The sequence below is a fragment of the Salmo salar genome, chromosome ssa20, assembly GCF_905237065.1.
Source record: "Salmo salar chromosome ssa20, Ssal_v3.1, whole genome shotgun sequence".
Lineage (NCBI taxonomy): Eukaryota > Metazoa > Chordata > Actinopteri > Salmoniformes > Salmonidae > Salmo > Salmo salar.
The window spans coordinates 32,657,820-32,685,091 of record NC_059461.1 but is presented as its reverse complement, the minus strand read 5'-3'; the positions used below and the strand labels follow the sequence as shown (position 1 = coordinate 32,685,091).

Genomic DNA, 27,272 nt, shown 5'->3' with positions numbered 1-27,272 from the left:
AATGAGAGGTCAGATCCATGTGAAAATATTTAATTTGCGTTAGGAAACTGGCATGTTTCCTGACTTATAGATAGATCTACTGTACTGTATGTCGACTGTAAAGTATTTTTGCCTAAGAATTGCTAAATGGTGCTGTTTGTGCACTTCTTCTTTTGATACAGTAGTTTCTTCTTTCAGTCCTTTGCATGTGTTACCATGCAAGCTTGGATTGTTATGATGACTCATTGTGTCTCGAGATACAGTATCACAATGACAATTTACAAATACAAGTAACCCCTCTAAATCCCGATGACCCATTAGATTGCCTTTTTTCTGTCATGAGCTGCAAATCAAGGCTTTATGCATTATCCTTTATGCGTTATGCATTTCCCTTGTTGCCAATGTTTTATGGATCGCCCACATTTGAGCTTTTAAAACCAACTACGGGTAGTTATTTTCCTCTATTTGAACAACAGATCACTCAACCACATCCAAGACATCAATATTTATAACATCTCAGCATCGCTTTTGACACGCATAACTCCACTCTCCCTTTAAATCATTCACGAAATTGAGGTGTCTTTCAGTTTGAAAATCTATCTCATCAGCACAAATCAGACATTTTTTGAAGGTTGTTACATAATTTATCACTGTTATGACGCTATAATGTATCCTGTTGTGGGCGCCTCTGTAAAAATGGATTCTGAGGTGAGCGACTGAGCATCGAGATGGATATGCACTTGGACATAGTGCACCCAGATTGATGTTTGATGGTAGCCAGCCTTTCTTGTCCCCATATCCGCACAGAAACAAATCTGTCCATCTGAGGGTGTTGGAACACTACATCAACATGCGTCCCAAATGACAACCTATTTCCTATAAAGTTCACTACTTTTGACAAGGGCCCAAAACACTCTGGTCAAAAGTAGTGCACCATAGGGATAGTGTACCATTTGGCACACACCCTTCATCTCCCTCATAGTGTGCTGCTAACCTCTTCATACTGGAAATAGCACCTGTGTTTTTGCAGTGGAACAACCAGATGTTTCCCTGTAATTACTTCATTGTGGGATAATGAAGGTGTTTTGCTAATCTGCAGTTTGAAGAATTAAACTAGAGGAAGTAGAGGATAATGTGTTGAGGATGTATCAGTGATACAACATAAATCATCACAACAGCATAGTATCAAAGACATCTCTAGAGAGGCTTCTGGTTAGGCTAAGAAGCTTGAAGCTCTTTTAGCTGACTTCACCATAGTGAATAAGCAGTGGCAAAGTCACCTAAAAAGTGTCTTATCGGCGATAAATTACCGGTCAATCTAACAAGTCTGTCTTACATATTGTTCAAATGTCTTAACCAGAAGGACATCATGTAAGAGCAGCCTCAGGTGATAGGAGCTTACTGAATTTAAAAGGTTAACACAAGCTGGGAAAGATTTTTTTTCCAGTGTTCTGGAAAAACCTTCTATCCTTTATTTTTCCCCCCCCAGATGTATTGTGATTCATAGTCGCATAACTACAATATGTTAGGCCTGTTGTCTGCCTTGACTGAACAAGTGAATGTTTAAGCTCATTTCATACAGGTCCAACCCAATGGCCCACGCAGTCTAGCCAACATTACAGTACAGTAACATGATGTGGCTTAGAGGCGCACTGACATTCACAGGACTGGCAGAACACTATGGTAGCTGGAGCATTTTCCATTGCCATTTGCCTCAATAGTTTTCCTTGCCTGTGTCACAATTGTCTCTCAGTGTTGTAGAAAATGACTTGGCCTACTCATGGGTTTTAGTGAATGCAATCATTCTATGTTAGATTGTGCCTAGAATGTGAATTATATTAAATGGCTTGAGCTTTGTCTAATTAAATATTTCAAGTCGCTTTACACACCTAACAATATCTACTTTACCTATCCAGAGTGGTTTGTAATAAAACACAATTGAATGTAATATTTAAATGGCAATATCTACTAAGCTAACATATGGAATTGTTTTAGTATGGTCATAAGATGGACCATTTAGCAATTTGATTTAGACTTTTAGGACCCCTGTCGATATCCCCCCCCGCCCCCCCCAAAAAAATATTATTTGATGAAACATTGAATTTGGCCTGCTATTAGCCCATAGAAATGCATTGAATAAAGCGTTCATACATGGTAAAAAAGATAACCCTTTTGATTTATTTTTGGACTATGGTTTGAGGTGTCTGAAATGCTTCTGAGGGATCTAGAAAAGCATCAGGAAGCAAAATAAAAAAATAAATAAAAGGTACATGTGTAACCCTAGTCCCAAAAATACCTATTCATTTTCATTTATTTTTTACATCACAGTCACGGGAGACATTCTCACGAGTCACGTGAAGCTTGTGGCCGTCGTTGAGCAAAACGGAGAACACATTCGTGTTTGTGAGAGTCTCATCTTTCCATAGTGGGGTCATATTACTCCAAACTGTTTAGACTCTACAGACGTTTTCATGAGAAGACCGATTTTCTGGATGTCTCATGGTCTGACAAACAACATTGTAGCTCTGCCATTTCCCACCCTAGATGCAGAAGGCTGATATCGATGTGGTGGATTGAGACGCAGCCCTTGCAAAAACCCAGATGTCTCAAGCTTAAACACACAGATTTTGATGGCTCTTTTGTTATTATGCTAATTGGATTTCCAAACAGGTGCGTGCATTGAATCTAGGGGGTCAAGTAAGTATACGATGGGCCTCCCGAGTGGCGCAGTGTTCTAAGGCACTGTGCCACTAGAGATTCTGGGTTCGAGTCCAGGCTCTGTCACAGCCGGATACGACCGGGAGACCCATGGGGCGGTGCACAATTGGCCCAGCATCATCTGAGTTAGGGGAGGGTTTGGCCTGCAGGGTTGTCCTTGTCCCATCGCGCACTAGCAACTCCTGTAGCGTGCCAGGCACAGTGCACGCTGACACGGTCGCCAGGTGTACGGAGTTTCCTCCAACACATTGGTGCGGCTGGCTTCCAGGTTAAGTGGGCATTGTGTCAAGAAGCAGTGCGGCTTGGTTGGGTTGTGTTTCAGAGGACACACGGCTCCCGACCTTTGCCTCTCCTGAGTCCGAAAAAGGGGTAAAAAAAAAATCTTTGTGGTGGAGTTGTCGGTTTTCATCAAAAGCTTAACAACAAAAATGAAAGCTTTCTTTTCGCCGACTATTTTCATTATTAAGTTGTAGCATTGTAAGGATTTCTTGCTTTGCTCCAAGCAACAGAATATTCAGCCTCCATAAAAAGAACATGAGAAACATGAAAAGATGAATCAGCAGCAGAGTGAGAAATTGTAGCTACAACAAATTATCCTCTGAGGTATTACCAAAGCACAACTTTATCAGCAGCAGCACAACAAAGGCCGCTCCAAAACCACATAAACTGTCCACTCACCACTTCTATAAATCCCTGAGCCGGTTCTGTTTGCTGTTGCTGCTCAATAAAGTGTCAAAACAATACAGGGTCAAACCAGTCCTCTGAACCGCACTCACACAATGAGTCACATTGCTTGAGGCGTGGAGTAGCATTGGGTCCCTGGGCCACTGCCTAGGCTTTAGCTTAGTGGGCTAATGTGTTCTTCTGACGTGTAAGAGACCCGCGTTTAAACCTTGTCAGTCGCACAAGGCCTATTTTAAAATACCTCTCCTCTACTCTGTCAGCCGTAGACAGCAGACATCAGCAGTAGCAGACAGACTTCTGTGAGTGCATCCGCTTCTCCTGTAATGGAATTTGCTTCAGCCAGCCAGAAGAAGCGGGGAGTGAGGGGAGCAAAATAACCAGGACCGCGGAAAACAAAACTGCAGGGATGCTAGGCTGTTTCCGAGTCTCACGCAGAGAGAGTGGCACTCCAGATTTCACTTTCAGTTGCTTCTTAGATTGCCTCAATGTCATGAGAGCGGGTGATTGAGATTCAGACTGGGTCCATAATGCTAGTGAGCCCCACTCGGGGTGTCAGATGACACCACTGCATTGCCCCTGATGGGATCCCTCTCGTGGGAGGTGACAGTGTGCAACTGCCAATTGTTCAGCTCCAATGGCAAATCTCCCAGAACCTCCCCCAAAAACATTTCTTGCAATGGCTTGTTGGGGAATGTGTGACCCTAGATCTTCATTAGTATGCGCTGTTTACTTGCTGTTTCTGTCCATCTGTTGAGAAGAGGCAACATGGTTTTCCTGTGGAGACCACTCTGGAAGTATGACAGGAATATCAAATTAAGCCCCTACAATGTCACTGTGCAGCAGAGTTTAAAATATCCAAACCAGAAAAGCTATGAGGCATCATATCTAGATAACGTGCAACAGAGGCTAAAATATCCAGATGGGAGAAAAAGCAATAAGACTCACTCCATACTTAAACAGACAAGGCGGCCCGAGTTAGGGAAACGCTGACCTAGTGAATGGCTATCGAAATGTAGTGGAAAAGCTGTATTTGTTTGTTGATAGATTTTTTTAAATTTGTATTATTTACCCAGTTGACCCCTTCCTCTGCAGGGAATTATAGCAGTCTAGAGAACCACTTTAGTGGCCAGTAGTATCCCTGTCAGTTCCAGTTCAAATCAAATCAAATTTTATTGGTCACATGCGCCTTATACAACAGGTGTAGACTACAGTAAAAAGCTTACTTACAAGCCCATTTCCAACAATGCAGAGTTAAGTAAGACAGATATTTGCTAAATAAAAAAGGAAATAGTAACACAATAAAAACAATAACGAGGCTATATACAATGAGTACCAGTACCCAGTCAATGTGCAGGGGTACAAGGTAGTTGAGGTAATACAATTTTGTAGCCTGAATTCAAAATGGATAAAATATAGTTTTTCCTCACCCATTTACACAAAATACCCCATAATGACAAAGTGAAAACATGTTTCAAGAAATGTTTGCATATGTGTTGAAAATTAAATAGACAAATATGTAATTTACATAAGTATGTAACCATTTTTAGGTCTTGCCATAGATTTTCAAGTTTAAGTCAAAACTGTAACTCAGGAACATTCACTGTCTTCTTTGTAAGTGTTTTAGGTTATTGTCCTGAATTCATCTCCCAGTGTCTCGTGGAAAGCAGACTGAACCAGGTGATCCTCAAGGATTTCCCCTGTGCTTACTGTAGCTCCATTCAGTTCATGTTTTATCCTGACAATCTCCCCAGTCCTTAATGATTACAAGCATAACCATGGCATGATGCAGCCACCACTATGCTTGAAAACATGAAGAGTTGTACTCAGAAAATGTGTTGTATTGGATTTGCCCCAAAACATACACTATATATACAAAAGTATGTGGACATTGCATTTAAATTAGTGGATTCGGCTATTTCAGCCACACCCGTTGCTGACAGATGTATAAAATCGAGCACACGGCCATGCAATCTAGATAGACAAACATTGGCAGTAGAATGTCCTAACTGAGCTCAGTGACATTCAAAATGGCGCCATAATAGGATGCCACCAAATTTCTGCCCTGCTTGAGTTGCCCCGTTCAACTGTAAGTGCTGTTATTGTGAAGTGGAAAAATCTTGGAGCAACAACTGCTCAGCCGCGAAGTGGTAGGCAACACAATCTCACAGAACGGGACCGCCGAGAGCTGAAGCGCGTAAGAATGGTCTGTCCTCGGTTGCAACACTCCCTAACGAGTTCCAAACTGCCTCTGGAGGCAACGTCAGTACAAGAACTGTTCGTCGGGAGCTTCATGAAATGGGTTTCCATGGCCGAACAGCGGCACACAAGCCTAATATAACCTGTGCAATGCCATGCGTCGCTGGAGTGGTGTAAAGCTCGCCGCCATTGGACTCTGGAGCAGTGGAAACGGATTCTCTGGAGTGATGAATCACACTTCACCATCTAGCAGTCCGACAAACGGATCTGTGTTTGGCGGATGCCAGGAGAACGCTACCTGCCAACTGTAAAGTTTGGTGGAAGAGGATTAATAGTCTGGGGCTGTTTTTCATGGTTCAGGCTAGGCCCCTTAGTTCCAGTGACCTGAAATCTTAACGCTACAGCATACAATTACATTCTAGATGATTCTGTTCTTCCAACTTTGTGGCAACAGTTTGGGGAAGTCCCTTTCCTGTTTCAGCATGACAATGCCTCCATGCACAAAGTGAGGTCCATACAGAAATGGTTTGTCGAGATCGGTGTGGAAGAACTTGACTGGCCTGCACAGAGCCCTGACCTCAACCCCATCAAACATCTTTGAGATGAATTGGAACGCCGACTGCGAGCCAGGCCTAATTGCCCAAAATCAGTGGCCAAACTCACTAATGCTCTTGTGGCTGAGTGGACCAAGTCCCCACAGCAATGTTCCAACATCTAGTGAAAAGCCTTCCCAGAAGAGTGGAGGCTGTTATAGCAGCAAAGGGGGGAGCAACTCCATATTAATGCCCAGGATTTTGGAATGAGATGTTCAAAGAGCAGGTGTCCACATACTGTTGGTCATCTAGTTTAACACTTTGTATTCAGGACAAAAAGTTAATTGCTTTGCCACATTTCTTGCAGTATTACTTTAGTGTCTTGTTGCAAACAGGATGCATGTTTTGGAATATTTGTATTATGTACAGTCTTCATTCTTTTCACTCTGTCAGTTAGGTTAGTATTGTGGAGTAACTACAATGTTGCTGATCCATCCTCAGTTTTCTCCTATCACAGCCATTAACTATTTTAAATTCACCATTGGCCTCAAGGTGAAATCCCTGAGCGGTTTCCTTCCACTCCAGCAACTGAGTTTGGAAAGACGCATGTATCTCTATAGGGACTGGATGTATTGATACAACATCCAAATTGTAATTAATAACTTCACCATGCACAAAGAGATATGCAATGTCTGTTTTTTTTTTTTTACCAATAGATGCCCTTCTTTGAGAGGCTCTGGAAAACCTCCCTGATCTTTGTGATTGAATCTGTGTTTGAAATTCACTGCTCGACTGAGGGACCTTACAGATAATTGTATGTGTGGGGTACAGAGATGATGTAGTCATTCAAAAATCATGTTAAACACTGTTATTGCACACAGAGTGAGTCCATGCAACTTATTATGTGAGTTGGTAAGCCAATGTTCAACCCTGAACTTATTTAGGCTTGCCATAAAAAATAGTTAAATACATATTGACTCAAAACTTTCAGCTTTTCATTTTTAATTCATTTGTAAACATTTTGGAAAACATAATTCCTCTTTGACATTATGGGGTATTTAGTGTATCCCAGTGACAAAAAACATAAATGTAATCACTTTTAAATTCAGGCTGTAACACAAGAAAATGTGGGAAAAGTCAAGGGGTGTTAATACTAAAGTCACTGTATGATAAACAGAGTAGCAGCAGCATTTATGAAGTGTGAAAGTGTGTCTATGTGTGTCTGGCGTTAATATGCATGTGTATGTTTTGTGTGTGTGTGTGAGGGTATGTAGTGTGTGTGTGTGTGTGTGTGTGTGTGTGTGTGTGTGTGTGTGTGTGTGTGTGTGTGTGTGTGTGTGTGTGTGTGTGTGTGTGTGTGTGTGTGTGTGTGTGTGTGTGTGTGTGTGTGTGTGTGTGTGTGTGTGTATGTTGGAGTGGGAGCGTAGTATGAGTGTCTGGGTAGAGTCTAGTGAGAGCCAGTACAAGGGAATCAGTGCAAAACAATTAAGATCAATAAATAATAACGGGGGTCAATGTAAATTGTCTGGTAAGCCATTTGATTAACTGTTCAGTAGTCTTATGGCTTTGGGGTCGAAGCTGTTCAGGTGCCATTTTGTCCCAGACCTGGTGCTCCGGTACCGCTTGGGTGGCTGGAGTCGTTGAACATTTTTAGGGCCTTCCTCTGACACCACCTGGTATAAAGGTCCTGAATGGCGGGGAGTTCGCCCCCAGTGATGTACTGGGCTGTACACACTACTCTCTGTGGAGTCTTGCAGTCAGATGCTGAGCAGTTGCCATACAAAGCGGTGATTCAGCCAGTCAAGATGTTCTCAATGGTACAGCTGCAGAACATTTTGAGGATCTGAGGGCCCATGCCAAGTCTTTTCAGCCTCCTGAGGGGGAAGAGGCATTGCCATGCCCTCTTCATGACTGTGTTTGTGTGTATGGACCATGATAGGTCCTTAGTGATGTGGACACCGAAGAACTTGAAGTTCTCGACCCACTCCACTACAGCCCCGTAGATGTGAATGGGGGCATGTTCAACCTTCCGTTTCCTGTAGTCCATGATCAGCTCCTTTGTCTTGCACACGTTGAGGGAGGGGTTGTTGTCCTGGCACCACACTGCCAGGTCTTTGACCTCCTCCCTATAGACTGTCTCATCGTCATCGGTGATCAGGCCTACTGCCGTCGTGTCTTCCGCAAACTTATTGATGGTGTTGGAGTCATGCACGGCCATGTAGTTGTGGGTGAACAGGGAGTAGAGGAGGGTACTGAACACGCACCCCTGAGGGGCCCCTGTGTTTACCACCTGGGGGCGACCCGTCAGGAACTCCAGGATCCAGTTGCAGAGGGAGGTATTTAGCTTAGGGATGAGCTTGGAGGGCACTATGGTGTTGAACGCTGAGCTGTAGTCAATTAACAGCATTCTCATGTAGGTGTTCCTTTTGTCCAGTTGGTAAAGGGCAGTGTAGAGTGCAATAGAGATTGCATCATCTGTGGATCTGTTGGGGCGGTATGCAAATTGGAGTGGATCCAGGGTTTCTGGGAGGATGGTTTTGATGTGAGCCTTTCAAAGCATTTATGACTATACAGATGTGAGTGCTATGGGGCGGTAGTCATTTAGACAGGTTAACATGCCATTCTTTGGCACAGGGACTAAGGGGGTTTCCTTGAAACATGTAGGTACTACAGACTGGGTCAGAGAGAGGTTGAAAATGTCAGTGAAGAGAGCTGGTCAGCGCATGCTCTGAGTATTCATCCTGGTAATCCGTCTGGCACTGCGGCCTTGTGAATGATAACCTGTTTAAAGGTCTTACATCGGCTACGAAGAGCGTGATCATACAGTGCATTCGGAATGTTAAAACAAAAACAAACATGTTTATATATACAGTCCCTTCGGTAAGTATTCAGACCCCTTCACTTTTTACACATTTTGTTATGTTACAGCCTTATTCTAAAATTGATAAAATAAATGTTTTCCTCATCAATCTACACACAATACCCCACAATGACACAGCAAAAACAGGATTTGAGATTTTTTTGTGCAAATTTGTTACAAATAAAAAACAAAAATACCTTATCTACATAAGTATTCAGACCCTTTGCTATGAGACTCGAAATTGTGCTCAGGTGCATCCTCTTTCCATTGATCATCCTTGAGATGTTTCTACAACTTAATTGGAGTCCACCTGTTGTAAATTCAATTGATTGGACATGATTTGGAAAGGAACACACCTATCGATATAAGGTCCCACAGTTGACAGTGCATGTCAGAGCAAAAACCAAGCCATGAGGTCGAAGGAATTGTCCGTAGAGCTCCGAGACAGGATTATGTCGATGCACAAATCTGGGGAACATTTCTGCAGCATTGAAGATCTCCAAGAACACAGTGGTCTCCATTATTCTTGAATGGTAGAAGTTTAGAACCACCAAGACTCTTCCTAGAGTTGGTCTTCCGGCCAAACTGAGCAATTGGGGGAGAAGAGCTTAGGTCAGGGAGGTGACCTAGAACCCGATGGTCACTCTGACAGAGCTCCAGAATTCCTCTGTGGAGATGGGAGAACCTTCCAGAAGGACAACCATCTCTGCAAAACTCCACCAATGAGGCCTTTATGGAGAATGGCCAGACGGAAGCCACTCCTCAGTAAAAGGCACCTGACACCCCGCTTGGAATTTGCCAAAAGGCACCTAAAGGTAGGGCTGTTGCGGTGACCATATTTCTGCCACACAGGTGGTCACAAGTCATGACGGCAGTCAAATTCCACATGACCATTTAGTCATTAGTAGCCTACCAAACTGGTACTCAGCAGTCTATTGTCCCTCTATTCACTCTGACATCAATGCAAATGTAACCGAAAATCTAATCGACCACTTCATGAGAGCACTTGAGCTCATGTTGGGCAACATTTCTACATGCTATGAAATTGCGCGAGAAAACGGAGTGATGGCCTCTACTAAAAAGAGGAGACTCCCCTCAGCTTTCTCTAGGCTTACTATATTTATTTCTAAACGTTCCTAATATTAAGCACATTGCTTATATTTACAACAGGTGTATAGCCTACCTGGCTGGCATGTAAATGAACCACGCGAAATCTGTCCTTCATTCGCTATTTAAGTGCATAGATGACATGTATTTTTTCCCGCTGCCCCTTTTTCGATACAGTTGCATGATAATGGTCCATTCTAAATCAAAACTAATTTCACACATATATTATTTAGTATATGTAAAGACAGGATTAAATCAAGAATAGTCTGATGGGTGATAATATTAGCCTATCACTTGTGAATTATACAGTTGAAGTCGGAAGTTTACATACACTTAGGTTGGAGTCATTAAAAATCGTTTTTCAACCACTCCACAAATTTCTTGTTAAGAAGCTATAGTTTTGGCAAGTTAGTTAGGACATCTACTTCGTGCATGACACAATTAATTTCCCCAACAATTGTTTACAGACAAATTATTTAACTTATAATTCACTGTTCCACAATTACAGTGGGTCAGAAGTTTACATACACTAAGTTGACTGTGCCTTTAAACAGCTTGGAAAATTCCAGAAAATGATGTTATGGCTTTAGAAGCATCTGTTAGGCTAATTGACATAATTTGAGTCAATTGGAGGTGTACCTGTGGATGTATTTCAAGGCCTACCTTCAAACGCAGTGCCTCTTTGCTTGACATCATGGGAAAATCAAAAGAAATCAGCCAAGACCTCAGAAAACAAATGTAGACCTCCACAAGTCTGGTTCATCCTAGGGAGCAATTTCCAAACGCCTGAAGGTACCACGTTCATCTGTACAAACAATAGTACTCAAGTATAAACACCATGGGACCAGGCAGCCATCATACCACTCAGGAAGGAGATGCATTCTGTCTCCTAGAGATGAATGTACTTTGGTGCGAAAAGTGCAAATCAATCCCAAAACAACAGCAAAGGACCATGTGAAGATGCTGGAGGAAACAGGTACAAAAGTATCTATATCCACAGTAAATGAGTCCTATATCGACATAACCTGAAAAGGCCACTCAGCAAGGAAGAAGCCCCTGCTCCAAAACCGCCATAAAAAAGCCAGACTACAGTTTGCAACTGCACATGGGGAGAAAGATCATACGTTTTGGAGAAATGTCCTCTGGTCTGATGAAAGAAAAATAGAACTGTTTGGCCATAATGACCATTGTTATGTTTGTAGGAAAAAGGGGGAAGCTTGCAAGCTGAAGAACACCATCTTAACCGTGAAGCACGGGGGTGGCAGCATCATGTTGTGGGGGTGCTTTGCTGCAGGAGGGACTGGTGCACTTCACAAAATAGATGGCGTCATAAGGATGGAAAATGATGTGGATATATTGAAGCAACATCTCAAGACATCAGTCAGGAAGTTAAAGTTTGGTCGCAAATGGGTCTTCCAAATGGACAATTACCCCAAGCATATTTCCATAGTTGTGGCAAAATGGCTTAAGGACAACACAGTCAAGGTATTGGAGTGGCAATCACAAAGCCCTGACCTCGATCCTATAGAACATTTGTGGGCAGAACTGAAAAAGTGTGTGTGAGCAAAGAGGCCTACAAACCTGATTCAGTTACACCAGCTCTGTCAGGAAGAATGGGCCAAAATTCACCCAACTTATTGTGGGAAGCTTGTGGAAGGCTACCCGAAACGTTTGACCCAAGTTAAACAATTTAAAGGCAATGCTACCAAATACTAATTGAGTGTATGTAAACTTCTGACCCACTGGGAATGTGATGAAAGAAATAGAAGCTGAAATAAATAATTCGCTCTACTATTATTCTGACATTTCACATTCTTAAAATAAAGTTTTGATCCTAACTGACCTAATGACAGGGAAGTTTGGTTTTTAGAGTGAAGTACATCGGAAAAAAGCAAAAGAAAACTGCAAGACTGAATAGGAGAAAAAACAAGCAACAAACAAAGAAGATAGGCTTTTGAAAAATAACTATTTTTCATAAAATTGTAGTTATCTTAGCAAGCTGAATTGTTTACCAGTTGCTAAGCAGTTGCTAGGGACTCTTTTGGAAGAAGCTAGCTAGCTAACGAAGAACAACAAAGAATATCTAGTTAACAGAAGAAAAGAAAGAGAAAATCAGGACAGAAGAAAAAGGATATCAAAGTGAAACAGGTCTCTAAAGACACAGGAGACAATAATACAAGAAACAACACTTCTGTAGCTTGTCAACTATGTGTCTGTCTATCCCTGTTCTCTCCTCTCTGCACAGGCCATACAAACGCTTCACACCGCGTGGCCGCTGCCACTCTAACCTGGTGGTCCCAGCGCGCACGACCCACGTGGAGTTCCAGGTCTCCGGCAGCCTCTGGAACTGCCGGTCTGCAGCCAACAAGGCTGAGTTCATCTCAGCCTATGCTACCCTCCAGTCCCTAGACTTCCTGGCGCTGACGGAAACATGGATTACCACAGATAACACTGCTACTCCTACTGCTCTCTCTTCGTCTGCCCACGTGTTCTCGCATACCCCTAGAGCATCGAGCCAGCGGGGTGGTGGCACTGGAATCCTCATCTCTCCCAAGTGGACATTCTCTCTTTCTCCCCTGACCCATCTGTCTATCTCCTCATTTGAATTCCATGCTGTCACAGTTACCAGCCCTTTCAAGCTTAACATCCTTATCATTTATCGCCCTCCAGGTTCCCTTGGAGAGTTCATCAATGAGCTTGACGCCTTGATAAGTTCCTTTCCTGAGGATGGCTCACCTCTCACAGTTCTGGGTGACTTTAACCTCCCCACGTCTACCTTTGACTCATTCCTCTCTGCCTCCTTCTTTCCACTCCTCTCCTCTTTTGACCTCACCCTCTCACCTTCCCCCCCCTACTCACAAGGCAGGCAATACGCTTGACCTCATCTTTACTAGATGCTGTTCTTCCACTAATCTCATTGCAACTCCCCTCCAAATCTCCGACCACTACCTTGTATCCTTTTCCCTCTTGCTCTCATCCAACACTTCTCACTCTGCCCCTACTCGGATGGTATTGCGCCGTCCCAACCTTCGCTCTCTCTCTCCCGCTACTCTCTCCTCTTCCATCCTATCATCTCTTCCCTCTGCTCAAACCTTCTCCAACCTATCTCCTGATTCTGCCTCCTCAACCCTCCTCTCCTCCCTTTCTGCATCCTTTGATTTTCTCTGTCCCCTATCCTCCAGGCCGGCTCGGTCCTCCCCTCCTGCTCCGTGGCTCGACGACTCACTACGAGCTCACAGAACAAGGCTCCGGGCAGCCGAGCGGAAATGGAGGAAAACTCGCCTCCCCTGCGGACCTGGCATCCTTTCACTCACTCCTCTCTACATTCTCCTCTTCTGTCTCTGCTGCTAAAGCCACTTTCTACCACTCTAAATTCCAAGCATCTGCCTCTAACCCTAGGAAGCTCTTTGCTACCTTCTCCTCCCTCCTGAATCCTCCTCCCCCTCCCCCCCTCCTCCCTCTCTGCGGATGACTTCGTCAACCATTTTGAAAAGAAGGTTGACGATATCCGATCCTCGTTTGCTAAGTCAAACGACACCGCTGGTCCTGCTCACACTGCCCTACCCTGTGCTTTGACCTCTTTCTCCCCTCTCTCTCCAGATGAAATCTCGCGTCTTGTGACGGCCGGCCGCCCAACAACCTGCCCACTTGACCCTATCCCCTCCTCTCTTCTCCAGACCATTACCGGAGACCTTCTCCCCTTCCTCACCTCGCTCATCAACTCATCCTTGACCGCTGGCTACGTCCCTTCCGTCTTCAAGAGAGCGAGAGTTGCACCCCTTCTGAAAAAACCTACACTCGATCCCTCCGATGTCAACAACTACAGACCAGTATCCCTTCTTTCTTTTCTCTCCAAAACTCTTGAACTTGCCGTCCTTGGCCAGCTCTCCTACTATCTCTCTCAGAATGACCTTCTTGATCCTAATCAGTCAGGTTTCAAGACTGGGCATTCAACTGAGACTGCTCTTCTCTGTGTCACGGAGGCTCTCCGCACTGCTAAAGCTAACTCTCTCTCCTCTGCTCTCATCCTTCTAGACCTATCTGCTGCCTTTGATACTGTGAACCATCAGATCCTCCTCTCCACCCTCTCCGAGTTGGGCATCTCCGGCGCGGCCCACGCTTGGATTGCGTCCTACCTGACAGGTCGCTCCTACCAGGTGGCGTGGCGAGAATCCGTCTCCGCACCATGCGCTCTCACCACTGGTGTCCCCCAGGGCTCTGTTCTAGGCCCTCTCCTATTCTCGCTATACACCAAGTCACTTGGCTCTGTCATATCCTCACATGGTCTCTCCTATCATTGCTATGCAGACGACACACAATTAATCTTCTCCTTTCCCCCTTCTGATAACCAGGCGGCGAATCGCATCTCTGCATGTCTGTCAGACATATCAGTGTGGATGACGGATCACCAGCTCAAGCTGAACCTCGGCAAGACGGAGCTGCTCTTCCTCCCGGGGAAGGACTGCCCGTTCCATGATCTCGCCATCACGGTTGACAACTCCCTTGTGTCCTCCTCCCAGAGTGCTAAGAACCTTGGCGTGATCCTGGACAACACCCTGTCGTTCTCCACTAACATCAAGGCGGTGACCCGATCCTGTAGGTTCATGCTCTACAACATTCGCAGAGTACGACCCTGCCTCACACAGGAAGCGGCGCAGGTCCTAATCCAGGCACTTGTCATCTCCCGTCTGGATTACTGCAACTCGCTGTTGGCTGGGCTCCCTGCCTGTGCCATTAAACCCCTACAACTCATCCAGAACGCCGCAGCCCGTCTGGTGTTCAACCTTCCCAAGTTCTCTCACGTCACCCCGCTCCTCCGCTCTCTCCACTGGCTTCCAGTTGAAGCTCGCATCCGCTACAAGACCATGGTGATTGCCTACGGAGCTGTGAAGGGAACGGCACCTCCATACCTTCAGGCTCTGATCAGGCCCTACACCCAAACAAGGGCACTGCGTTCATCCACCACTGGCCTGCTGGCCCCCCTACCTCTGAGGAAGCACAGTTCCCGCTCAGCCCAGTCAAAACTGTTCGCTGCTCTGGCACCCCAATGGTGGAACAAGCTCCCTCACGACGCCAGGACAGCGGAGTCAATCACCACCTTCCGGAGACACCTGAAACCCCACCTCTTTAAGGAATACCTAGGATAGGATAAAGTAATCCTTCTAACCCCCCCCCTTAAAATATTTAGATGCACTATTGTAAAGTGGTTGTTCCACTGGATATCATAAGGTGAATGCACCATTTTGTAAGTCGCTCTGGATAAGAGCGTCTGCTAAATGACTTAAATGTAAATGTAAATGTAAGTTTTACTAGGATTAAATGTCAGGAATTGTGAAAAACTGAGTTTAAATGTATTTGGCTGAGGTTTATGTAAACTTCCGACTTCAACTGTATACTATCACTTATATTAAACCTCATGTAGCCTAGCTCTATTTTTTGATAAGGTTTGTATTACAACTGAAGTTGCCAAATAACTTCTTAAAATTAAGCACAATAATCAGCTTTACAAGGGGTGTAGAGCCTAACTGGCATTCATAAGCAGCGCATGAGTTTCAAGTTTGGGGAAGATCATTTTCACATAAAAATGCACTTTTATAATAAAAGCATTACATGCATATTTGCATTTGCGGTCACTTTTGATAATGGTGTTTTCTGCTAATGGAACGTTTGCCCTTATAGCCTACTACCATGTGTGCATTGCTGCACTTATAATGTGAAGAAATAGCCTAATAGTTTATCAACATTTTCAACTAAACGTTCTGATCTGTTGAGTCAGCCACATTATGTAATTTTTTTTTGCTGATGCTAGTGGTTGTATTAATTTGGGATCTATCTATTGGGGATAAAAAGCTAGTGCTTTTGCTGTACGTTAGGCCTTCTCATCTTGTTGGCTGACGAAAAGTAAATGTGGACAGTTCTTCCAATATCTTCAATATGCACCTCGGAATTGGATAAGGACCCGCGCAGTTGCGTCCCCGATGTGTCTGTCTTCATTTGTAGCCTGTGAGAAAGACCTGATCATGTGATGGAGAGCAATGTGAGTGAGAGCTGATTCGGAGCGCTCAGCACTCAGGGAGAGTAGCCGCAAAAAGCATGGATTTTTTTAGGGTGCATTACGGCCACACAAAGGGTATGCCACCATGAAATTCTATGAATGGTCAAGTGCTTGTCAAATTGTGAATGAATGACTGATGTAGTGTGTACAGCCTGCGCAAAAAACTAAGCAGATCTCATGCCTTTCAAACAACTTTTTTCAAATCTTTATTAGATTCGCATCATGCAGCCTTACAGTGTATTAAAAATCAAAACATGTAGCCCAACGTTTGTAGAACAATTAAAGTTACATGAATAACTCTAAATTAAGCATATAGAAATACCTATTTCTTTGTTAACCGCTCAACACAGAATAGCCGTATGTGTGCACCCCCTCAAATAGTTTGGAGAAAATGTCCTTACTATTTTATTCAGCTGTGTTCAGTTGTATTCTTCATACTATAAAATTCCACGGAATTCTAAGCAAACTTGTCGGCTAAATGAACTAGTGTAGTCCACAGCCATTTGGCATAGCCAGATCAGGACCTAAAATAAGGACAACTCAGAGTATGCTATTCTGTTCTTCTAAAATAGACTACATTTTCTTCATATCATGCTTCCTTTAGACCTGTCTAAAATGAATAATGGATTTATTGTGAAGGTGTAGGCTATATTACATGGATTTATTAGACTTTTTAAAATGTAGATGGTACAAAGGTCTGCATCAGTGGCTTTTAGTCTATGTGTGGAAGCCAGGAGATACTAAATGTGTTGATGTTAATTAACTTTTAATTACTGAGAGACCGACAGTTATTTGCTTGACAAACACCAGCTGACAAAATTTTGTGACCGCCACAGCCCTACCGAAAGGACTCTCAGACCATGAGAAACAAGATTCTCTGGTCTGATGAAACCAAGATTAAACTCTTAAACCTGAATGCCAAGTGTCAAGTCTGGGGGAAACCTGGAACCATTCCTATGGTCATGGTCATGGCAACATCATGCTGTGGGGATGTTTTTCAGCGGCAGGGTCTGGGAGACTGGTCAGGATTGACGGAAAGATGAACGGAGCAAAGTACAGAGAAATTCTTGATGAAAACCTGCTTCAGAGCCCTCAGGACCTCAGACTGGGGCGAATTTTCACCTTCCAACAGGACAACAACCCTAAGCACACAGCCAAGACAATGCAGGAGTGGCTTCGGGACAAGTCTCAATGTCCTTGATTGGCCCCCCAAATACAGGTGTGCCAAGCTTGTAGTGTCATACCCAAGAAGACTCAAAGCTGTAATTGCTGCCGAAGGTGCTTCAACACAGTACCGAGTAAAGTGTCTGAATACTTATGTAAATGTGATATATCCAGTTTTTATTCAAAATAAATGCAAAAATGTCTAAAAAACATATTTGCTTTGTCATTACGGGGTATTGTGTGTTGATTGATGAGGGGAAAAAACTATTTAATCCATTTTAGAATAATGCTGTAACCTAACAAAATGTTGAAAAAGTCAAGGGGTCTGAATACTTTCCGAATGCACCATTGTAATGTGTATGCTGGGAGTCGGGAAGCAAGTACAGGGAGTGCAAATTTTATAATAAATAGAACATAGTACAAAACAAGAAACACACGAAAAGCGTACAGACATGAAACAAAAACAGAGTCAATAACTCCTGGGAAAGAACCAAAGGGAGTGACAGATATAGGGGATGTAATCAGGAAGGTAATGTACAGTCGTCCGGAACAGCTGGTGCTCTCATGCATGGTTCAGTGTTTCTTGCCTCAAAATGAGCATTGAAGGCATTTAGCTCGTCCGGTAGGCTCGTGTTACTGGGCAGCTCTTTGCTTTCCCTTTGTAATCCGTGATAGTTTGCAAGCCCTGCCACATCCGACAAGCGTCAGAGCTGGTAGGATTCGATCTTAGTCCTTTATTGACACTTTGCCTCTTTGATGGTTCGTCGGAGGGTGTAGCAGGATTTCTTATAAGTGTTCGGATTAGTGTCCTGCTCCTTGAAAGCGGCAGCTCTAACCTTTAGCTCAGTGCGGATGTTGCCTGTAATCGATGTCTTCTGGTTGGTCAATGTGGGGACAACGTTGTTGATAGCACTTATTAATGAAGCCGGTGACTGATGTGGTAAATTCCTCAATGCCATCGGATGAGTCCCGGAACATATTCCAGTCTGTGCTAGCATAACAGTAGTTTAGCAGCCGCTTCATCAGACCACTTCCATATTGAGCGCGGCACTGGTACACTGTTTGAGGATAGAGTTATGGTCTGATTTTCCAAATGTAGGCCGGGGGAGAGCTTTGTATGCATCTCTGTGTGTTGAGCAAAGGTGATGTAGAGTTTTTTTCCCTCTTGTTGCACAGGTGACATGCTGGTAGAAATTAGGTAAAACGGATTTCAATTTTCCTGCACTAAAATCACAGGCAGCTAGTTCTAATTGTAATTAGGTTAACCGAAAGATTATCTTCTGTTCTTCTCCAAATAAGGAGAATTCCAACGGTGGTTTTAGACCTGATATCCTGTATAATTATCAATACCATGACAATGTACACATCTGTAATTTAATACTTGTGCCATAAAAATGTTAATCGAAACATACTGTATGTATCTCTATGTCTTGCACTACCACTGCTCTGCTCTGTTCCTTGCTCTGCCATCTTGAGAAATCCATGTCCAGGTTGGTAGTTGCAGCACCTCCATAGACAGACAGAGTAATGATGTCCTACAGAAGAGCCTTTCCGAATCTAAGGGCTGTCACCCTCTATGATCCTCACAGCCCATGAATGTCAATCAGCTGTCCCTCTGCATGGCCTCTTCTCTCACCTATCATTGTCTCTCTCTCTCTCTCTCTCTCCCTCTCTCTCTCTGTCTCACTGTGTGTGTGTGTGTGTGTGTGTGTGTGTGTGTGTGTGTGTGTGTGTGTGTGTGTGTGTGTGTGTGTGTGTGTGTGTGTGTGTGTGTGTGTGTGTGTGTGTGTGTTCTGCAGGTCTGGCTAAGCCCATGGGGCTGGTGGAGGGGCCTGGAGGTCTGGGCCAGGGAGGAGCAGCTGCTACTCTGGGGGACGACAGCCATGTTGACGGGGAGGGGAAGTACGAGGACTATGGCTACAACGCCCAGCTCAGTGACCGCATCTCCCTGGACCGCAGCATCCCCGACTACAGACCCAAAAAGTAGGATTCATTTTATTCATTTATTTATGTTTTATTTATTTATTTGTGCTAAGAAAAAATAATACTGTTGCTACATCTGTCTCTAACTAAGGTGTGTGAATAGAGGAGCAAACTGAGCGTATTTATTATTTATTATTTCAGAGAAGTATAAGTGAAACAGACAACAGAGTTTCAATTAAGTAAATCGTGCAGGTTAGGTTTGTCTCCCTAGCTAGGCCACTGCAGGCTGCATCAGCATCCAGGACAGCTCAAAGCACAAACAGGACCGGCGGCATACAAAGGAAATTGCATAAAACACGAGTAAGCCTTACATGAAATACATTGTGCCAGACAGTCAGAGATGATGTTGATAGTGGGGCGGCAGGCTAGTTCATAATGCAGTAAAAGAAAGAAGTCCAGCAGTATTTCTTATAAAAGAGACCGTGGATACCCCATTGGGAATATTAATGGTATTTTTCAAATAAATTTCATATTTAGAATGTAGGACTACATCTCCGATACAATGACTGGGAGCGGATAATAAGGCCTGCCACTGGCGTTTAGATCAGCCTGTGTCAAAGAACAAAAACAGACAGACAGAGAGAGACTCAGGGAGGAAATCTGACAGCCAGAGCCTTCTTTGGGTTTTGCCAGCGATAACAATTCATTTAATCCACACAGCTTTGTTCTACCCTATCCCTTTCTTTCACGCTGAAAAATCAACGAAAGGAGAGAGAGAGTGAAAAGAAAAGTTACTTATTAATAATACCAGCTGAAAACTGCTTGGTGGAAAATAGGATTTTAGGAAATGGTTCTTTATGAAGAGGATAATGTCTACAGAAAGTCAGTGTTAGCGGTTTGATAATGTCTACAGGAAGTCAGTGTTAGTGGTTTGATATAAGGTCTACAAGAAGTCAGTGTTAGCGGTTTGATAATGTCTACAGGAAGTCAGTGTTAGTGGTTTGGCTAAACCGGTTATCTCCATGTTGTTGTTTACTCTCTAGTGGTAGATATTCATGCAGTCAGTCCTGTGTTTTGACACTCGGCTCTACATTATGTATACCCTGTGGAAATAATGATACATGCAGGTCCATGCTGTGTGTCTGTGTCTGTGTCTGTGTGTGTGTGTGTGCGTGTGTGTGTGCGTGTGTGTGTGTGTGTGTGTGTGTGTGTGTGTGTGTGTGTGTGTGTGTGTGTGTGTGTGTGTGTGTGTGTGTGTGCGTGCGTGCGCGTGCGTGCGTGCGCGTGCGTGCGTGCGCAATGGTGTGCATGTTTGTGTGTATCTGTCCTGGCATTAGTACTGAACGACCTGCCTCTATTTTAAATTAACACAATTGTTCACTCTTCCATTAACAAACCTATGCTCAGCAAGGTAGCCCATATTGAGATGTAAACAGATCATTCCAGAGGGTGAAACCCTCCCCAAAGCAAAGCAGTTCATAATAGCCATACTGTAGACACCCTGTTTGATGAAGATACAGTGAGCCTCATATGCATAAAGGGAATCAATATGTTTAGCTTAAAGTATTCTTGTCTTACGGTGCTGCATAATATTGGTACAAAAGCTAAAGAACATACACATCCAGGTACTTTCCACTGGTGCTGGAGTTGTAGGAAAACTCATGGAAAACAGAAAGGAAAACTCCGCACACTGCTGCTCATGCTCCCAGGTGATATTTATTTACAACATTTCGACCCTTAGGTCTTCATCAGGCATCCATATCCCAGGTGGGAGTGGAAGGTCCTATACATAGGGGCATTACTCATTGACATCACTTCCAGAAACAGGAGGTGAAAAAATTATATTGGACCACGACTGGAATTAAATTAAAACAAACATTGTCCCTGTACCTTGAATGACCTTGTTGGGGTAGTTAATTAGACAAGTAGCAAGATGTCTACTGAGCGAAACAAGACAGATACTTTAATTGTAATCAAAACCTGGGTTAGGGCTATTTTCATATTATGTGAGTTTATGGTATTGCAGATTGGACTGAATTGAGCTGTGCAGAAACAATGTAAGACACACCTTCAATACACTGATAGCATTTCCACCCTACTGATCCAAGCCAAGCCCATCTGTACTGCATTGGCCTGCTTATGCATTCTCCTTGGTTTCTGAAACATTGCTCGAAAGAACAATGTGAAAAGAAAATACCCTAGCCAACACAGTATAGGATTGGGGTCGGTAGGATAGTGTGGAAAGGCTAACACAAGACAACTCTGGTCTAGTACCGTAATTGCACAGGAGTCATTGAGCAGAGAGGTGTTTGATGACCACAGGGAGGCTGGGGGGATGATTGAATGATCTCTACATCCTCACTCCTCCCTCTGTCTCTGTATCCATTGGATGTGATCTAGATTTTCTCCTTTTGTAGGATTTTAAGACCTACCGCCGATCTATTCATATTAATTACATGCCACTAACAGCTCATGGTCAAATTAGGATTTATCAAGAGCGACCATTTCCAGGGACAAACCCTATTATCCCTATTCAGTGGTCTGAGCTTTATGATGGCAATCCTTCCAGCTGTGACATTTTCTAATGGTGATCCAGAGGAAGTTAACTAGAGGCTTTATTATCCCAACCAGGAGCTGCTGGGTGGCCTGTAGCACAATGCTTCAATAATACGTCTTAAAGAAGAATGGTAAATAATATTTACATCATTTAGTAGACACTCTTATCCAGTGTGACTTACAGTACATTCATACTGGTCTCCCTGTGGGAATCAAACCCACAACCCTGGCATTAGCAAGTGCCATGCTCTACCAACTGAGCTACAGGGGACCACAATGTACTAGCTAGCACCTGAGCTTCACAGAGGGCAGAAAAGAATAGCGTTTGAACGAGAAAGAAAATGAAAAACATTTCTAGCCTATACCTCACAGTCAATATGAAAATGCAATTTCCTTGCTGTTAGCTCTCTGTTGCTCTCTAGTTTCCCTCTTTACTCCCTGATCATTCCAGATGAGACATTATACAATATTTTCTATTTCAATTAATCTGTATCATTTGTAATCAAGACATGTCACGATATTGATTTTCACACCTGGATTGGGCAATAATGGCGCCGGAGGAGATAGCTGCCGTTTTACAGTCCCCTAACCAATTGTGCTATTGTGTGTTTTTTCACGTTATTTGTAACTTATTTTGTACATAATGTTTCTGCCACCGTCTCTTATGACCAAAAAGAGCTTCTAGATATCAGGACAGCATTTACTCACCCCGTACCGAAGAAGATTTTTTCTTTAACGAGTCGGACGCTAAGGATTTACTTTAGACATCTGCCAATGCCCTCATCCTAGGCATTTGCAGGAGAAAGAGACAGAGATATCGGGGATATAGGTCTGGGTGCCTTGTAGATGAAATAGACAAACTTTGAGCACGTACAGTGTATCCTACCAATGGGACATTAAAAACTGTAATATCTTATGTTTCACCGAGTCGTGGCTGAACGACGTCATGAATAACATACAGCTGGCGGGTTTTACACTTTTTTCGGTAGGATAGAACAGCAGCCTCTGGTAAAACAAGGGGTGGCGGTCTGTGTATATTTGTAAACAACAGCTGGTCTCAAGGTTTTGCTCGCCTGAGGTAGTGTATCTCAAGATAAGCCGTAGACCACACTATTTACCAGGAGAGTTTTTATCTATATTCTTCGTAGCTGTCTATTTACCACCACAAACCGATGCTGGCACTAGGACCGCATTCAATGAGCTGTGTATGGCCATAAGCAAACAAGAAAATGCTCATCCAGAGGCGGCGTGCCTAGTCATTTCTACCAGCATGTTAAATGTGCAACCAGAGGGGAAAAAACTCTAGACCACCTTTACTACATTTACATTTATATTTAAGTCATTTAGCAGACGCTCTTATCCAGAGCGACTTACAAATTGGTGCATTCACCTTATGATATCCAGTGGAACAACCACTTTACAATAGTGAATCTAAATCTTTTAGGGGGGGGGGGGGGATTAGAAGGATTACTTTATCCTATCCTAGGTATTCCTTAAAGAGGAGCTTGTTCCACCATAGGGGTGCCAGAGCAGCGAACAGTTTTGACTGGGCTGAGCGGGAACTGTGCTTCCTCAGAAGTAGGGGGGCCAAGCAAAGACGCGTACAAAGCTCTCCCTCGCCCTCCATTTGGCAGATTGGACCATAATTCTATCCTCCTGATTCCTGCTTACAAGCAAAAACTAAAGTAGGAAGCACCAGTGACTCGGTCTATAAAAAAATTGTCAGATGAAGCAGATGCTAAGCTACAGGACTGTTTTGCTTGCTCAGACTGGAATATGTTCTGGGATTCTTCCGATGGCATTGAGGAGTACACCACATCAGTCACTGGCTTCATCAACAAGTGCATCGATGACGTCGTCCCGACAGTGACTGTACGTACATACCCCAACTAGAAGCCATTGATTACAGGAAATATCCGCACTGAGCTAAAGGGTAGAGCAGCCGCTTTCAAGGAGCGGGACTCTAACCCGGAAGCTTATAAGAAATCCCGCTATTCCCCTGACGAACCATCAAACAGGCAAAGCATCAATACAGGACTAAGATTGAATACTACACCGGCTCCGACACTCGTCGGATGTAGCAGGGCTTGCAAACTATTACAGACTACAAAGGGAAGCACAGCCGTGAGCTGCCCAGTGACACAAGCCTACCAGACGAGCTAAATAACGTCTATGCTCGCTTGAAGGCAAGTAACACTGAAACATGCATGAGAGCATCAGCTGTTCTGGACGACTGTGTGATCACGCTCTCCAGAGTCAATGTAATTGAATGATCTCTACATCCTCACTCCTCATCCCCTCCGTTTCAGACATTTAAACAGGTCAACATTCACAAGGTCGCAGGGCCAGACGGATTACCAGAACGTGTACTCTGAGCATGCGATGACCAACTGGCAAGTGTCTCCACTGACATTTTCAACCTGTCCGTGAATACCAACATGTTTCAAGCAGACTACCATAGTCCCTGTTCCCAAGAACACTAAGGTAACCTGCCTAAATGGCTACCGACCCGTAGTACTCACGTCTGTAGCCATGAAGTGCTTTGAAAAGCTGGACATGGCTCACATCAACACCATTATCCCAGAAACCCCAGACCCATTCCAATTTGCATACCTCTCCAACAGATATCCACAGATGATGCAATCTCTATTGCACTCTACACTGCCCTTTCCCACCTGGACAAAAGGAACGCCTATGTGAGAATGCTATTCATTGACTACAGCTCAGCGTTCAACACCATAGTCCCCTCAAAGATCATCACTAAGCTAATGACCCTGGGACTAAACACCTCCCTCTGCAACTGGATCCTGGACTTCCTGACATGCCGCCTCCAGGTGGTAAAGGTAGATTTTGCCACGCTGATCCTCAACACGGGGGCAACTTAGGGGTGTGTGCTCTGTCCCCTCCTGTACTCCCTGTTCAGTCATGACTGCATGGCCAGGCACAACTGCAACACCATCATTAAGTTGGTAGGCCTGATCACCGACAACGATGAGACAGCCTATAGGGAGTAGGTCAAAGACGTGGACGTGTGGTGACAGGACAACAACCTCTCCCTCAATGTGATCAAGACAAAGGAGATGATTGTGAACTACAGGGAAAGGAGAACCGAGCACGCTCGCATTAACTACGACGGGGCTGTAGTGGAGCAGGTTGAGAGCTTCAAGTTTCTTGGTGTCCACATCACCAACAAACTATCATGGTCCAAACACCCCAAGACAGTCGTGAAAAGGTCACGACAAAGCCTATTCAGGAGACTGAAAAGATTTGGCATGGGTCCTCAAATCCTCAAAACTTTCTACAGCTGCACCATCGAGAGCATCCTCACTGGTTGCATCACTGCCTGGTATGGCAACTGCTCGGCCTCCGATCGCGAAGGCACTACAGAGGGTAGTGCGTACGGCCCAGTACATCACTGGGGCCAAGCTTCCTGCCATCCAGGACCTCTATACCAGGCGGTGTCAGAGGAAGGCCCTAAATATTGTCAAAGACTCCACCCACCCTGGTCATAGACTGTTCTCTCTGCAACCGCACGGCAAGCAGTACCGGAGCGCCAAGTCTTGGTCCAAAGGGCTTCTAAACAGCTTCTACCCCCAAGCCATAAGACTCCTGAACAGCTAATTAAATGACTACCCAGACTTTTTGCATTGCCCCTCCCCCCTTATTTTTACGCTGCTGCCACTTTCTGTTTATTGTCTATGCATAGTGACTTTAACTCTACCAACATGTATATACACTGCTCAAAAAAATAAAGGGAACACTTAAACAACACAATGTAACTCCAAGTCAATCACACTTCTGTGAAATCAAACTGTCCACTTAGGAAGCAACACTGATTGACAATAAATTTCACATGCTGTTGTGCAAATGGAATAGACAACAGGTGGAAATTATAGGCAATTAGCAAGACACCCCCAATAAAGGAGTGGTTCTGCAGGCAGGGACCACAGACCACTTCTCAGTTCCTATGCTTCCTGGCTGATGTTTTGGTCACTTTTGAATGCTGGCGGTGCTTTCACTCTAGTGGCAGCATGAGACGGAGTCTACAACCCACACAAGTGGCTCAGGTAGTGCAGCTCATCCAGGATGGCACATCAATGCGAGCTATGGCAAGAAGCTTTGCTGTGTCTGTCAGCGTAGTGAACAGAGCATGGAGGCGCTACCAGGAGACAGGCCAGTACATCAGGAGACGTGGAGGAGGCCGTAGGAGGGCAACAACCCAGCAGCAGGACCGCTACCTCCGCCTTTGTGCAAGGAGGAGCAGGAGAAGCACTGCCAGAGCCCTGCAAAATGACCTCCAGCAGGCCACAAATGTGCATGTGTCTGCTCAAACGGTCAGAAACAGACTCCATGAGGGTGGTATGAGGGCCCGACGTCCACAGGTGGGGGTTGTGCTTACAGCCCAACACCGTGCAGGACGTTTGGCATTTGCCAGAGAACACCAAGATTGGCAAATTCGCCACTGGCGCCCTGTGCTCTTCACAGATGAAAGCAGGTTCACACTGAGCATGTGACAGACGTGACAGAGTCTGGAGACGCCGTGGAGAACGTTCTGCTGCCTGCAACATCCTCCAGCATGACCGGTTTGGCGGTGGGTCAGTCATGGTGTGGGGTGGCATTTCTTTGGGGGCCCTCCATGTGCTCGCCAGAGGTATCCTGACTGCCATTAGGTACGCGAGATGAGATCCTCAGACCCCTTGTGAGACCATATGCTGGTGCGGTTGGCCCTGAGTTCCTCCTAATGCAAGACAATGCTAGACCTCATGTGGCTGGAGTGTGTCAGCAGTTCCTGCAAGAGCAAGGCATTGATGCTATGGACTGGCCCGCCCGTTTCCCAGACCTGAATCCAATTGAGCACATCTGGGACATCATGTCTCGCTCCATCCACCAACGTCACGTTGCACCACAGACTGTCCAGGAGTTGGCGGATGCTTTAGTCCAGGTCTGGGAGGAGATCCCTCAGGAGACCATCCGCCACCTCATCAGGAGCATGCCCAGGCGTTGTAGGGAGGTCATACAGGCACGTGGAGGCCACACACACTACTGAGCCTCATTTTGACTCGTTTTAAGGACATTACATCAAAGTTGGATCAGCCTGTAGTGTGGTTTCCACTTTAATTTTGAGTGTGACTCCAAATCCAGACCTCCATGGGTTGATAAATTGGATTTCCATTGATTATTTTTGTGTGATTTTGTTGTCAGCACATTCAACTATGTAAAGAAGAAAGTATTTAATAAGATTATTTCTTTCATTCAGATCTAGGATGTGTTGTTTAAGTGTTCCCTTTATTTTTGTTGAGCAGTATATTACCTCAATTACCTCAACTAACCGGTGCCCCCGCACATTGACTCTGTACCGGTACCCCTTGTATATGCCTCGCTATTTTTATTTTACTGCTGCTCTTTCATTATTTGTTACTTTTATTTAAAAAATTTACTTATCTATTTTTTACTGAACACTTATTTTTCTTAAAACTGCATTGTTGGTTAAGGGCTT

The 27,272-nt window shown here is 44.4% G+C and overlaps 1 protein-coding gene across 1 annotated transcript in view; it reads left to right on the top strand.

The window, feature by feature from the left end:
• The window catches only part of LOC106580456 (polypeptide N-acetylgalactosaminyltransferase 9), a 140,940-nt gene that overhangs the window by 4,857 nt on the left and 108,811 nt on the right, over positions 1-27,272 (top strand). Inside the window, exon 2 of the mRNA XM_014161543.2 lies at positions 19,096-19,279. Coding sequence (XP_014017018.1) covers positions 19,096-19,279 — 184 coding nt within the window. The remainder of the gene's footprint in view (positions 1-19,095; positions 19,280-27,272) is intronic.